Source organism: Xiphophorus couchianus, chromosome 14, assembly GCF_001444195.1.
Source record: "Xiphophorus couchianus chromosome 14, X_couchianus-1.0, whole genome shotgun sequence".
Lineage (NCBI taxonomy): Eukaryota > Metazoa > Chordata > Actinopteri > Cyprinodontiformes > Poeciliidae > Xiphophorus > Xiphophorus couchianus.
The window spans coordinates 12,780,114-12,796,216 of NC_040241.1; the positions used below are offsets into that span (position 1 = coordinate 12,780,114).

Below are 16,103 nucleotides of genomic sequence, written 5' to 3' on the forward strand. Positions count from 1 at the left end.
TGAAGATAAATATAACTTCAATATATTTGAAGTTATATTTATATAACTTAAAATATAAAGTTTGATATTTGATATTTACAGGGTTCACGGAACCCTGTAAATATCTTGGGTTCATATTTAGTTTTATTGTAGTTATCAGTTTCCTTTTATTCACATCTTAATATTTACAAATATTATCATCCCTGTAAAAATGTGGATAACTTTGAGTGCAAATACCTCTGGTTCAACAAATATTATTACTGTTGCTAATTTATTTAACACTGACATTTACAGTTATAATACTGTTATATGTTTAATTTATATTTGCTACAAAGAAATATGGGCAATATTTATGCTTGAATTAAGTAGGTATCCAGCGCTAAGTGAGCAGAATATCACACCGTTTAGTTGTACTCAGCCACGTCACACACAAGCTGGTTGCAGCTTAACCTTACCATAGCCTTATGTTGGGATAGTAATAATAATTGTAGTAATAATGTATGTTTTGGTACTTCTCAAGACATCATGGACACTTTCCAAGAAAAACATACATTCAAAAATTCACAGAAAAATGGAGGAGGGGAAAAAAAGAAATGAAAAATGACTGAAAAAGGGATGATGCTCTAAGCTTTGGAGATTTGTTTTTACCACCCATATGGTTTTACTCACAGTGGCAAAATAAACTTTGGCCGTCCACCAGCTTTGTTATCTAATTATCTAGAAACAAAAACGTTATCCGTCTATAGATAGTGACACATTTAGCCTTAGAATTGCATGTTCTCTCATCTTTCCCATTTTGAAGCAAAGTGGTCATGTGTGTCACATATTTGTAACCAAAGACCTTGTTGATATAACATTTTAGTATCCCAATTTTAAAAAACAGAGTAAAAAAAATAACAATAATAATTATATATATATATATATGTATATATATATATTTGTTTTACTCTGTTTTTAATGTGTTGATTTTTATTTACCTGCATCACTTCTGGTGTTAACAGTTGTTGCAACTTTTACTTTGTCTGAAACGTCTTGTAATCTCTGGAGTTTTTCAGCCAAACTTATCTTAAGGTACTTTCTGCATCTTTACCAGGAGTACCAATAGTTGTGCATCGGTGTTGCAAATCCTCAGTCGGCCCGTCCTGCTCTGCTCTCAGCTAGGAGAGCTGTTCCTTCCGCTCCACACATCACAGGCGCCTCTGTTCTCTTGCTGTGTCATGCTGGCAGGTTTATCTGAAAAGCCCGCTGGAACCTACCATCCCATCCATGCACGGAGCGTGCAGAGAACACGGTGAGCTGGGGGGCAGGGGGCTCGGGGTTCGGCTTGAACTCTTCATTTGTTTGCGACCAGAGGAAGAGAGGGACGCTCTGTGTTTCTACCGTCGGGGACACACCCTGCCTGCCCTAGAGCGGTGCAGTGTGATGAGAGGCTGAGAGAGACCATGATAGGCGGCTGCAGCCTTGTAGAGAAGAGAGGGAGGGATGGGAATGCTGAATCAGTGAAACTACAGAAAAGGTCCAGGAGAGGGTGAACGAGTGGGTAAATGGCAGGGAGAGAAAGGTAACAGGAGGGGTAGGTGGCAAAAGATGAGCTGCATGAGTCCTTTTCACTCATTTAATCAATAATCTATCGAGTTCACCACTATTTCGGCCATGTCTGTGTTTTTCAAAGAAACTTTAAGCTGAAGTAAATCCCAGTGGTGACTTTTGTTTACTTTGGCTTAAAGGCGACATTTTGCGTTTACAGTTAACATCAGCCCTGAGAAACAAGGTAAGATTTCACAAATCTATATTTTTCTGTTTTGTTTTGCACTGATTGTCCAACCCCAGTGTCATATTGGCTGCTTTTTTTTTGTTTTGGTTTTTTTTCGCATCGATGCACACTGAATAAAACATGAGAACATAAGCGCCACCCTTCGATCTCTTATTTTAACTCTGGTTTCCTCTGTCAGATGCAGGTAGATGAGCCGGTGCTTTTGCCGAGGTTGTCCCGTGTCGCAGTTTGTGGCGGCACGCATGGCAACGAGCTCTCAGGAGTGTACTTGGTGCGAGAGATGCTGAAGACGGAGAAAAGGAAGGAGGACGGGGAGCCCGCGTCAGTGCTGATGGTGCTGTCCAACCCTCGGGCCATGCAGCAGTGCAGCAGATACGTTGACACTGACCTGAACCGCTGCTTCACCCACGCAACCCTCAAGTGAGGCACTGTTTTTGTTGCAAAAACCATCCGCTTGTGTCACCGACACGTTGTTTTAGGTCATCAAACTAATTCAAATACCACACAGAGGAGCTCTGTAGGTTCAAAACAGAGTTTTTAAATCATTATTTATTGTGCTGAGAGAAAAAGTTCTTCAAACTGATCTGCATCAATGTAAAAGGAAGTAATTTACCCTGTTGTTAAATTGTGACTCAGCAAATTTATTCTTCCATCCATTATTTTTTGTTTATCTCTGGTTGGGTGTCAGAGGTACCAGCCTAACCATAAATGTAGCTTTTCATTGGGAAATCCCAAAGCAGAATGTCCAGGCACCAGTTTGAGACTATAAGCTCAACCTCAGTTTGGTCCTGCTGCAAGAGAACAATTCAGAACTCCTCAACAAGCCAACCTCTGAATGGCTCCAAACATAAAAACTACTGTTTTGATTATGTGACATGACCTTGAACAGGCCATTTGCTTGTATGTTAGAAAACTCTCCAATATGGATGAATCAAAACAATTATGCAGAGAATATTTTTTTTCTTTGTGGATATAGGAGGTTGAAACAACCATTTATTAGATTTCAGGGGGAATTAACTTTTATTTATTTATTTTTTTACCTGCGAACAGGTTGACTTGGATTCCACCTTAACCTTAATAAATAAAATCATATATTAAATTAGTACAGCACTCCATTAACTAAGGTGCTTGTGTCCTAGTGGCCCCGTATCAGAGGGGGCCCCCTATGAGATCTTCCGGGCCCGTGAACTGAATGCCCTGCTGGGTCCCAAAGGCAGCCGGGCGGCAGTGGATCTCATCTGTGACCTCCACAACACCACCGCCAACATGGGCCTGAGCTTCATCGCTTATTCTGACTGTGACTGGATCTGTCTTCACATATTCAGATACTTGCAGGTAAATACTTTAAGTTTTCAGTTTCGACCCGAGTAGAAATAGTGGACATATTAGTCTAGCTGTCGTCGCTGCGTGTCTAAAACTTTTACCGTGATGTTTGCAAACTGAAAACTATAGCAGGCTGTTAATGTTAAATATGATCATTTCTTATCACTCAGTTCTTTATGTGACGAGACTGAAGTGGAAGCTTAGAAGTTATGCTTAGCATAGCATTGGAACAATTTCCACGACGAAAACACAAAAATATCACTTCCTTCATCAGAATATCCTACCCGTTTAAAATGACAAGCTATCGCAGATGTTTGCAGTAATCCTTTTCTGAGAACTCTATATTCAAGGAAGAATTTGATGTAAATTGTACGTTTTGTGATTCATATCCTTAAACTGTTGTCCGCTTGTTTTTGCACCGTCCCTTTGTTGATGCTTTTTGGCAGAATCTTTGTGACTTTATCCACAACAACATAGAAGCACAATTTATGCTATTATGGGAAGATTCTTACTTGGCCTCACTAAAAGCTCAACAATTCAGAGTTTTTCATAAATCCTTTATTGTCACTAGCTAAATATCATATTCATTGTTCCAGGTAGGGAAAGCCATGCCTTGCTGCATTTTACAATGAATATAAGTTTTATTTATGTATAAGTTTTATGTCCTGACTATCAAAGACTCTGACAAAAAGTAGCTATTAAAACAATCGAAATCTGTATTGCTTTGAATATACAGTTGGGAACCGAAGCCCCTTAACTTTTTCTTTATCTTGAATACTGTTTATCTGTATTTATCTGTATTTGTTTTTTCTTGAGGCATAACATATACAGTGTGTCTGCGAATAAAGTAAAAAAAAAACCCATCCAAAATGAGGTTGATAGTTTTAATTTATCGTACGATTCATTGATTTATCGTTTATGGCGACAGGCCTAGTTGGCAAAAATAGACATTTTGCAGAAGAGCTGCAGAAAGAAAACGAGCAGCTTCAAAAAACGGTGGAAAACCTGAGGATAAAAATTGAACGACTCACCGGCAGCAGAAATAACAATGCAAGGAGCTGGCAAGCAGAGAATGAAATGCTGGTAAATGCAAACGACCATTACAAGAGACAGATTTGGGCTCTGAATTTTGAATTTTAGGAAGCAAGATGGACAATTAAGCAATTGAAATGCGATTCTGATGCAATGTCAAGGTTAAATGTGATCCTGGAACGGACACAGGTCACAATGAGAAGAAATGAAGAGGACTCACTGAGAGAAAAATCCAAAAACCTTACTGGCATGAAATGGAGAATGATGAGCTTAATAAAGAAATTGTTTGAAAGTCAAGCTGGACCGGATTAAATCCAGGGTGGCAGAAAAATCTAAGGATGTCCCGCAAATTGAAATATTTAATATTTAATACCTGTCACAGTTTCAAAAGTGGCTGCACTCAAGTGCTCCAGAGAAGCACTTGCGATTTGCTCCATGGACTCTGAAAGCTGAGGTATTTTTTTGTTTTCGGATGAGGATAAGAACAGTGATGTATGAAAGATAACAAAACCATTTATGTTAGCCAAGAAGCTGCATGGCCAATTGCAGGAGAGGAAGGCAGCTGAGCTGGCTGGAGATGTGCACTTGAGATTTTTGGAGTTGACAGTAATATTTGTCACATTCTCTCCCCTGAACTGTGGATCTCTGAAGCTTCTCGAGGATTACCTCTTGGCTGTTTCTCTTTTTAATCCTCACCTTGCTTAACTGGTCACTTTGTTTGTACTTTAACAAGTGTGTAAATGTTCAAGTGATACCAATATTTTCCGTAAGCCAGTGTACATAGTTACTTTGAAATCGAAGAAACAAGAACAAATTGTACCTTTGTAACAGACTGATGGTAATTGTGCAGAAAGATTAATTTCAAACCGGTTCCTTGTTAAGTTATCTGATAGTAGTACACTCAACTCTGGTTCATGCCTAAAGTTTTTAAATATTTTTACGTCTGGGTGATTCCTAGATAGATCAGGTCAGATTCGCAAAATGATCACCGTGGTCAGAAGATGAGATAAACAAAGTACAAATTAAAACTTAAAAAAACAAACTCCAGGAAACTTGAACAACCATTTCCATGAAAATCATTTGTTTATATAACTTTGGGTTTATTCTTATACTTTCTTTTAGAAGCAGATGCCGGATACGCCAATGAGATTCATCCATTTTGATGTCTCCACTAAAGAGTCATATTCCCTTGATTCCATTGGAAAACACGGCTTTGGTGAGTTTTCGCCTTTTCCTGTTTTTAACATAAATGTATCTGAACCCACTGAAAGGATATTTTCATTTAAATCCTGCTTTGTGTAGCCATGGAGATTGGTCCTCAGCCTCATGGGTGTGTCAAGTCAAACATTTACACAGCAATGAAAGAAGGCGTGCAGCACATGCAGGATTGGGTCCGCTGTTTTAACTCAGGTGAGTCCAATGTGAGCATGGCTCAGTTACCTGTATGCAGAGGTGGGTAGAGTACTTTAAAATTGTACTAAATTAAGCAGTATTAGTAAGAAAAATTAAATATTACTAATTACTAGATGCTCACTCGACATACAGAGTGACAAAGCATACTAGAGAGACCAGAGGCTGCATGGAGCGTAAATTTGTGCAGAACTTCCTATCCCTTTGCCTGTTGCTGCACACTGCCAGTCAGGTAGCTGAAGGAAACACTACATTACCATCACATTAAAGATATAATAGCCTGTTATAGTTTGAGTCTGTGAAGAACGCAACATCAACAATCTGCAACATTCTGCACTGTGAGCAGATTTAAATTTAGTTCATGTTTATTTTAAATGTGGCACATATCAATATTAAAAAGAAAACCTATTCTTATCGACACCATTATAGCTATCATAGTACATAGAGTATTTTTTGCAAAAGCAAGAAATAATTACTATATCATATTATTCCAATTTTATTTAAATTTTTGTGTTTGCACAGTGAAACTGTGGTATTTTTTACTGAAGCCCCTACCCTTCCTAACATAATTGGGGCCTCCAAATGCACGGCCTGCATTGAAATGCCTTGCAAAGCAGTATTTCAAAAGAGCTTATGTTTTATAAACAATAATTAATTTGTTGTTAAAAGCTTACCGTTTTTTTTCTGGTAACAAACTGCCATGAAGTATAAATCAGATTTTTACTTTTGTGTTAAATGTCTGTTTTATAATATATTTATCATCGATGACTAAAAAAAAAAAAACATTTTCACTTTTCTGTCGTATTCACCAACTGCACAATTCTTGTTAAGTAGTGTTCAAAAGAGCAGAAGAGAAATCTCATGTTTTTTGAACAATTACAATATTTGTTGTAAGCTGTTGCTAGGAGATGAGTGCATTTATTATCCATGTTTAGCACACTGCATAGAGGAAGTCAATGTAAGACAACATGCTAGTTATACCCCACAAGCCACTGGCAGCATTTAGGTTAACATTTGCATTTTGGCAAATTTTAGCTCATACACTAATTTTAACATATTGAATGGAGAAAGTCCATGTTACTCAACATGCTTGTAACTATCCACATACTATTGAGTACATTTAGCTAATTTTAGCATTGTTGCTAATTTTTAGCATGAGATTGCTGGGTTCCAACCGATGGGCACACTTTAGCGGGCCCCTAGAAAATCTAGTTTAATATCAGAATTCAATGTTTTTGTTTAAAAAATGGCACATTGTGTCTATTTTTAAAAGCTTCCATGTGATTTAAATAGTTTTGGCTTTTTATCCTGCTTGTATCTTCAGGTTGTGTGTTTGATGGAGGACCAGTCGACGTGTTCACCATGGTTAAAAACTTAGATTATCCCAGAGACGGCGAGACTCGCAGCATTACGGCAGCCATCCATCCACGCCTGCAGGTACAGCCTGCTCTGAGTAATTTGCTAAATAAAAGAAAAGCAAGCAATATCTTGCAAAACTGCAATTTGAGAAATGGTATCTTCTATGGTAAATTTAATAAAATCTTGGTAGCTTCACGTATAAACGCAACGAGAATGGAAAACATTAACAGTAAAAGCATAAAATTGCTTTCATATGACATGAATGTTGATGCAGACTTGGTAGCTTGGAGATGAATGAAAGTTCAGCCTCTGCCTGGCTGAGTGAAATAATTTCTCATAAAAGCAACACTATAAAATAAAAACATGATTTAACGCTAACATTTTTGAAGATGTTGCAGGCATTAAATTCAGGTTTGACAACTTTTAGTCTTTCAAAATACATATCCAACTTTAAATTATTAGTCTCAACTCAGGCCTCTAGCTCAATGTAACAACCTAAATATATGTTTATGCTGTTGGATTAACTTTTCGTAAATTAAGTTATATTACTTTGTCTGTAAAAAAGGCAATTTTTTAAAATTTTTTGTAGAAAATTGCTGAGTTTTGAAGCTCAGGAGAGCGGCTTCACTTGAATGACAGTTGCTCTTTTCTTTCCCATTTTAAGAAGAAATTACCCTTTTTGTGACATCATATTCCTACCCCAGGAGTTCAAAGATTATTTATTAAACGTTTCTGCTGAATTCTAACTTCCAGAAATGGAAATTTCTAGTTATTGTGTAAAAAGTTTTGGTTTTTGATTTTCCAACTGCTGACTAAATGTCCCTCAATTAAAGGTTGGATTTTTCTACATGATTTTATGTCAAGTTTTGCTGTTGCAACAAAACCAGGAATTTATTTGAGGAAATATAGGTTAATTTATTTATGAATCACCCAAGTTGACGTTTTAATACTTCACCGACATGCTCTTGTTCTAGCTTCCTCTGGAGCTTCAACAGTTTAAAGTTGTAAACATTTCCATGTTTGGTTTCATGTACAACATGGCGTCCCTTTAGGTTTTAAAACCTCAAAGTGCTTTCTCTCACAGGACCGAGACTTTTGCCTGCTCCACCCTGGAGAGCCCCTCTTCCAGGCGTTCTCAGGAGAAACGATAAAATACAAGGGCAACGAACCGCTCTACGCTTTCTTCATCAACGAATGCGCTTACTACGAGAAGGGCATCGCTCTGTCCCTGGCCAGAAAGAAGCGTGTGACCGTCCCTTCTATCCGTGTGCAAACGGATGAGGAAGAACGAGCGAGTGAGCAGAGTTTTGCTTCAGAGGAAGAGGAGTGAAGACTTTCTTCAGATGAGACTCGTGTGAAATGATTTTTAGCAACATTTTTTTTTATTTATTGAAATGACAACACGTACAAGCCTTGCACATACGCACACGTATTTACACACATAGCAACAGTTTCACTTTAGGTTCACAAACATCATGTTTCAACAGTGCATCAGGGATAGAAGAGCCGTTTGTGTTTGATGTTTGGATGAGTAAAATACAATCCAACTCAGCAGAACGTTTGTGAAACCATTCAGAAATGTCATGACACTTTGGAAAATGATGCTCATCTGTTACCATCCAGCAAGTGTGTTTATTTCCTCCAAATAAATATATATACATATATATATTTATCTATCAATGTAAAATTACATCAATATTCAGGATATGATTAAAGTAATGTAAAATTGCAGAACAAATTCAACAGTTCGTCCACATATGGCCTTAAAGTACATTCATAATTTATAAGGGGCAGGCATACTCTCCCTTATTTCTGATGACTTACTTTCACAACAGGGATTTTTAGCAATCAAAGAAACATCAAACACAAAGCAGGAAACAAAACCACAAAAATATCAGGATAGACAAAACAGAAGGTATTGCGCCACTAAATGACACAAATTAAATGTTTTCCTCTACAAAATCAGATCAAATATGCATGAAAAGTAACAAAACAACATACTTTGTATATATATAAAGAATAAATAAATCAAGTTAAATAGCAAAAAAAAAAAAAAGCCATGAATGTGGACATTTTGTCAGGACTAACATGGATGCAGTAATAATCTTTCACTTTAACTTCTCAGTGACAAAGCATTCTGCGTCAAAGCCTCTGAAGATGATTACTGAATGCTTTTGTGTTTTGCTTGAAACATTCAGTACTTAAGGTGTGCCTGTCACACAGGTGTGGTCTCATAACTCTGAGACAACCACTGAATTGAAATTCTTCACTGTAACTTTGAATAAGATCATAGGAGCAATTGTGACATAGCAGAAATGATGGAAATATGCTTCAAAGTTCATTACCTTTTGCTTTTGTTTTCTTTAAGAACATACCGGTAAAACATTATGTACTGATGTACATAAAATCTGTTTTGAATCAGATTTTAAAGACGTCGTTATAGCCAGAAGACTTATTAATATTGGAAAGATTGAACTGTATTGCCTTTACTACATTTTAAAAATTGCGTTAAAAAAAACAACATTAATTTGCTTATATGTTGCTTCGATAGCTGAACATCAACCACAAGCTTTGTGCAGCCTTCAACAAGTTTCTACCATGACTCTACCGGGATGTTTGGCCGCTCCTTTCGAAAGATTCAATGCTGCTTTTAAGCATAACTCACAGATTTTCTAAATACATGGCCTGCCTAAAGCCCCAACATCAACCTGACTGAAAATTTGTGCGCCATGCCTAGAAGCTTGGAATACGGCAGAGGTGATGACTACAAAAAGTATAAGGTTAAAGGTCAATCTGCCAGGTGGCCTTTTACCAAATATTACAGGGGACAGTATGAGTTTCATACTGTAAGTGTACTTTTTCCCATGGGTGGATTAGAGAAAGATTCACAACAATTTAAAACCTGAGCTTCCAATTGTTGTTTTTACTTATTGACATTCTTTGTTGTATAATCATTCCGACCTGGTAACAAGAAAAACTGTTAAATTAATCGGTAAATCCCAAAATGACATTCATGCCAAGGAGTGTACTGTACGTAAACTTCTGACCAAAACTGTTCCTTCCTTATTCTGTTTGATATGTACAATATTTATACAAATAAATTAAAAAAAGAAGCTCAAAGCAATTTAACGCACACTTGCTTAGATTGATGACTGGGTCTTAAGTGACGTCTGTGGTTTTTTTTTCCTGAAATCGTTAACACCACTTGGCTCTGAGAAGTGAACAGGCAGCATTCTGCTCAGCTCCTTATCAGATGAGGATCGTCAGAGGCGTGCGGTGTGCATGCACTGCTCACTCAACAGCGTGAAAAAAATCACAAGGAAGGAAGCAGCTGTCTTACAAAATACTTAAGAACCAAACTTACTTGAAAGAGGCCGCATGAAGGTTGAATCCTCTGTATCTCAACTAAATGAATGCGTCAAACTAAAACAGGCAGATGAATTTTCACTTTATAATTTAAGCCACATAATGGCTTTCCTTTGCTACTGCTAGTGGTTGGGGCTGTCTGTTCTTTTCCACTTCAGCAAGATTCTTGCTCAATATGAGGGATTGCTGCAAGGTCAGTGACTTGAAGCAATCAATTATGATTTCTTAACATTTTGCCAATTAGCGTTATAAACCGAACCCGATTGCAATCCATTATAACTAGAATTTTTGCATAGAAGTTAGATCTGCATGTTTTGTAAAGGGCTTTCAGATGATAATTGTTGTAAATTGGTGCAATATAAATACATCGATTTGAAGATCAAAAGCAACAACCGAAATAATCCAATTCTGCAGCGCAAGACTGAAGTCAGGGCGCTGCTGTCTAACTTCATAAACGTCCTCAACAAGAGCAACCTGCCAAAAACACCTGGCATCCGTGTCCTGATTTTTGGCACTCTTCCACTATGAGGATGTGTTTTTTTTATCTCTTGTGGTGACATGGATCGTTTAATAAGAGATTCTATGCATATATAGGTCAGGACTGTCAACTTTGTCAACTTAAAAAAAAACCTTTTCATTTCGTGCCTTTGTTTGGGGAGCGTTTGGCTCAGAAACTTCCTCCCAGGGCATTGCTTCGCGTGACACTGGTTGGTGCAGTTGGGTCTAACGTCTTTAATCTTCATTATTTTTTCAGCAGATTAAGTGATGCAGTGCCAATGACACACAAAGCCAAACCACAGGATAACAAACCTCCACCTTGCTTTGCTTTAGCTGACTGTAACAACCCAGTGAACTACACTTGTGGAGTTTGTGTTATCGTTTTCAGAAGACATAAAAGAAAAGGTGTCACTTTTAAAAGCATTGAGGAAACCTTGTTTTTACTCTTGTAGAAGTAAATTATATTAAAGCTTAACCAGAGATCCAGGCAGGTATTTTTTTTAATATTGCTGATTTTGAGGTTTTACCAACAAATCTAAATTAAAAAAAAAAAAAATCAGCTAATTTTCAGTGTTTCTGACCTGGACATTGACTAGAGAAAAAAAAATAAAAATGAAATGAATGCAGCATACCTTAGGGTTTTTACTCTAGACTTTAAAACATAAGATGGGATAGAAACCACATATTCACGCCACCCGGTAGGCAGTCATGCGGTAGTAGTTCTGACTGTGACTGCGCGCCGCCCACACCAGCAGCGCGGCAGCCATCATGTGCAGGGGCGAGGAGATGAGGGCCAGGTACAGGGACCAACCCAGGGAGCCATCCACCTTGTCAGGAAGCATCGACACCCTGTGGAGCAGGTCCATCCCAGCCAGGTAGCAGCACACTGTGGCCAGGGTGCACAGGCCTGTAAAATGCAGGATGACACAGAAATCTGTCAAGAGTTTGCTTTGCTAATCCGGTTTCTGACATGAATCCTGAGAAAAATGTGCCGCGGTTAACCGAAAGGTGAAAACATAAATGGACGCATGGGGGAAAACAGTTTGCATTTGTCTTAACGATCCTGTTCCCTGGGGTTGCCTTTTTGTTCTGTTCTTTGTCAAGACGATTCCACAGTATTTCACCATCTGTGACTGAACTCCAATCAGTCATGCTCCAATCCATGCTGTTAAATTCTTGGTATGCATGTATAGAAATGGAAAGTCGGTCACTTCCTAGATGAAAATCTGAAGAGGCTTTGATAAGAAGCTGCAACGTTGCTCACCGAATAAAACTACCAAACCACAAGTTTTTACTGTAGTCAGTCAATGAACTTTCTGTTCAGCATCTCATTACTCTGTTTTATGCTCTTTTGCGCTTACTTTGGGTTAGATGTTTTCCATTTCTTTATCCGTTTTACGTACACACTCACTGGCCACTTTATTAGATACACATTTCTAATTGGTTATTATAAAACTAGTGAATAATTCAAAGGGCCTGAAACTTAATGAATTAGGCAGTTAGATTAGATGAAGCCAACCCATTGAAGTTCAAACTAAGCGTTAGATTCTGGAATAAATTGGATTGAAGTGTCTTTGCATGTGGACCGAAATGCAGACGATTAGTGGGGAACATTTTTTGTGGCCTAAAACATCTTGTTGATGTCAAAGGAGTACAGAAAAATTAGCTTAAGATGACAGACAGGCAGCAGAAGCTCAAATAAAACACTTTAGTACCAGTGTATGGAGAACACTATCTCAGAATGCTAACTTTGAACCAATGGGCTAGCAGAAGAGCCCACCAGATGCCAGTCCAGACAGCTAAAATTAGGAAAACTAAACATACAATTCACACAGGCTCATCAAAATTGGACAGTAACAGATCAGAAAAACTTTTCCAGGATGATTTGAGTTGCTCCATTCAGGGTGGCAGTGGTGTACCTGTGTGGCATATATTTTGTTAGTACATTTTGAGTCCCAAGCAAAAATGATGTCTAAACTTGTACCAGAAAAGTTAACTATATACTGTACCTATAAGTACCTATATAAGATGTAGAGCCATAATTCTACATCTTAAGCCAATGACCATAAAAACCCTTAAGAGAGCTTCAGAAATCTGTTCTAGAAGGTCTGGTTTTACGGAAGTTAATTAAAGCAGGAATGATTTAATTAGTTGTTGTTTTTTTTTTTTTTTACAGTACTATACATGCTGGCACATAGTCAACAGGAAACATTGACAAGTAGGTCACCCTTTGAAAAGTTTGCGCTGACATCTTATTTAAAGTCATAAATTACTGACTGCATTAATTGCTGGCTTGAGATGCAGAGAAACCGGTCTTACCAGCCAAGAGATGAAGAACTCCGATGCCCAATGTGGGAGTGAGACTTCTGCAAAGGCAGGCGCAAAACCCAATCAGGCCCGCCAGCACAACCAGACCGAGAGACGCCAGTGGGAGCAGAAATTGGCACCTCCACAAATCTTTTCATAGGAGACACGTCATTAGTAAACCACACTCTGATGAAGAAGTACATGTTCATTGTCATGCAAATTGTGGTCATATAACGGGATGATTTTGTTGTGTGTGTCTTCTGAACGTACAGGTGCGGAGCATGTCCTCTCCACTGTTGTGGTTCCCTGGCTCTTTGTATTTAGGGGTGAACTGCTCCGGCAGAGTGAAGTTTCGACACTCCAGCAAGATCTTTGCATCTGAAAGTCACCATAGATTCAGTTGTTTACTTTGAGTACAAGTCAGAAAATGCAGTTAACTGGTGCAAAACTGGGTGTAGTGTTTAAAAATCCAACAATGTCGCAAAGAAATGCGACATTGTTGCATCAATCCGTCAATTTGCCAATCAGTGGAATAACTGTATTTATGCTTCATAAATGAGAAAACACAAATTGCAGCCATGTTGGGAGATTCCACTTCAGATGTTAATCAAATTCGGTTGAGTTATTTGTTCATAGCTCATAAACCAATGGTATGTACCACTTCAGTAAATAAGTTATCCAATAACATCATGTTCAGCCAGACCTTTTCACTTTATTGTGGTGTTAAGGCCCCTGTGGCAAAGTTGGGCTTTCTCCTTTTCTGTGCAACACTGATCCTTGATATGAGACACCTGGGAACCTACTTCTTCTTCTTCTTTTGCTTTTTATTGGTGGATGGCAACCAACTGAAGGTGCATTTACAGCCACCTACCAGACTGGAGTGTGGTAATCAATGATCTCAGAGGGAATTTAATAATTTTTCATAATTGTGCATACCTCAATGGTATGCACATGGCTGGTCTGTTCTGCATTTTGAATCCTTGCAAGGACTGCTCTAAGCTGCTTTTTATATTGACAGCATGTCATATTTTATTCTTATTTATTTTGTCTACATTGCTACTCAGTGGTGGATGTTGTGTGTCTTGTCTCTATGCTGCTGTAACTGCGATTCATCCCATTTCCCATGAATAAAGTCATTCTATTCTATTCTATTTTGGTTTTTAACTGTAGTTTGTGTTGAATATGTTTATTCCAAAACTCTTATACATGCGCATATTGTGACCTTTGAGTCTGGTCTGGTATTTTTGGAACTATTTGGTGCTTATTGCTTTTCTAGTAGAGCTCATATTGTTTTGTCATGGTTCTGAGTGTTTGGGTGAAAGTGAGCACATTGGCTGCTGCACTGGTACCAGAGATGCTGCCGACGGCCACCTACAGATGCACGGTGGCCAGGATGCTCAGCACGCAGGCGATGACAAGAACAGTGGCGTCGCGTTTGTATAATGAAAAACAAAACTGATAAGAATGGCACCTGGGGAAAAAAATCAACAATCGAACTGATACTGAAACGAAATGAATGTGGCCTAACCCTGCCTATCCTTCATCAACCTGCAGTGACTCATGTTTTTGGCACATGCAATTCAGTTCATTAGAATAGATGATTCCAGGTCCAACAGCTATGAGTCACATCTGCGGCGACAGCTGCAGTGAAAGGCGTGCAGCTCTGGTATGACTGCAGGTGTGTCTCAGGGAACTGGGGCAACTAGGTGTGTGTGTGGGGGGGAGGGTCACAGCCACATACCTGGCTCCCTGTTCCAGTGGGCAGAGGGTGGGACGAGCACGCACCGCCACCACAGCCCCACGGTCCCGTTGAGGCGGAACAGCGTGTCGCTGTAGGTCTTCTCGTCGAACTCCCCGGTCATGAACTCGTCGTAGAGGGAGCGCAGCTCGGACACGTTGGCCTCGCCGCGCACGGTGGGGCTGCTGTACTGGTACCAGTGCTGCGTGCCGATGGCCACCGACAGATACACGGTGGCCAGGATGCTCAGCACGCAGGCGATGACCAGAGCAGTGGCGTAGCGGTTGTCGACCATTGTTCACCCAGACGGACTTAAAGGGGATTAAGTCGGCGGGGGGTTGGTCTCGGCTCAGGCGGTACACGGACGCGTTTCGGTCCTCCAGTTGCATCCAGTCACTCCAACATGGCTGATTGTGTATGATGGAGGAGAGAGTCGCACAAAAATAAAACAAGCTGTAAAAGCGAACTATGTTAATGATGGCACCTTGTCTCTTGTGCTGGACAAAGCCCTGCGGACCGGCTTGGATACGCCATCTGTTCCGCTGTCCCACTTCCACAGACTGTGGGTGTCCTGCTGCAGCGACAGTCCGCAACAACAACAGCCCCTCCTCAACGGAAACAATAAATCAGTCCTCGGTAATAAAAGGTGTTTTATCCCAAAAAAGAATAATCCAGGCAGATTTCACGAAGAGTTTATTTTAAGGATGCTCGGTGCACCAAGGATGCTGAGTACACGCTATAATCCCTGCGTTTTCCTCTTCCGGTTTACCTTTTATGGTATAGGCAGTGGCAATACCAAAATAAAATCCGCACAGTTTTTTATCAGATCGCCACAAACTGAGAAATTCCCACTTCCCACAGAATCCAGTTATTACTTTCATTTTTAATTGTTTTAATTTTCAAAGAACTGAGCTGCTGTAATTTTAGTTTTTTAAAAAAATTTTTTTAAGCCTGATCAGTAATTTGGGAACTTTATTGTTTATTCAGATGCTGTTATGTGACAAGAAGTATTGCAGAACAATTAGAGTTGACTGATTTAAGAGTTAAATGAACAAGGAAACAGTTCTCTGGATGAAAAACCTCCCAAACCTGAACCGTTCATATTAACTGTGATAGTGAAATTGCTTGGCTTCACTGGTAGCATTCCCAAAGATCTTCCACAGTGAGATCAGTCTTGATTGTATCTGCTCTCTTGTTTTTATTATTTTTTTTGTCTGAAACACTGTTTGTCTGAAGCTTTTGTTCTCAGATGGATTTTTCTCACTACCATAGTTGTTGCTAATGATTAGTCACTCCCATCTCAATATCTGGCCTGCA

The 16,103-nt window shown here is 39.1% G+C and overlaps 2 protein-coding genes across 2 annotated transcripts; one reads left to right on the plus strand and one right to left on the minus strand.

The window, feature by feature from the left end:
• Nucleotides 1–931: 931 nt before the first annotated feature.
• LOC114157942 (N-acyl-aromatic-L-amino acid amidohydrolase (carboxylate-forming) B-like) lies at nt 932–8,252 on the plus strand. The gene is made up of 6 exons (XM_028039200.1): nt 932–2,173; nt 2,893–3,088; nt 5,231–5,324; nt 5,411–5,518; nt 6,843–6,955; nt 7,962–8,252. The coding sequence occupies exons 1-6, from the start codon at nt 1,932–1,934 to the stop codon at nt 8,205–8,207; spliced, it is 999 nt and encodes a 332-aa protein (XP_027895001.1). The 5' UTR covers nt 932–1,931; the 3' UTR covers nt 8,208–8,252.
• Nucleotides 8,238–15,557, minus strand: LOC114157943 (claudin domain-containing protein 1-like). Its single transcript, XM_028039201.1, has 4 exons — nt 14,790–15,557; nt 13,319–13,426; nt 13,061–13,198; nt 8,238–11,648 (listed from the first exon to the last, which is right to left on the minus strand). Exons 1-4 carry the CDS (start codon nt 15,079–15,081, stop codon nt 11,428–11,430), a joined length of 759 nt encoding a protein of 252 aa, XP_027895002.1. The 5' UTR covers nt 15,082–15,557; the 3' UTR covers nt 8,238–11,427.
• Between the last annotated feature and the right edge of the window lie 546 nt (nt 15,558–16,103).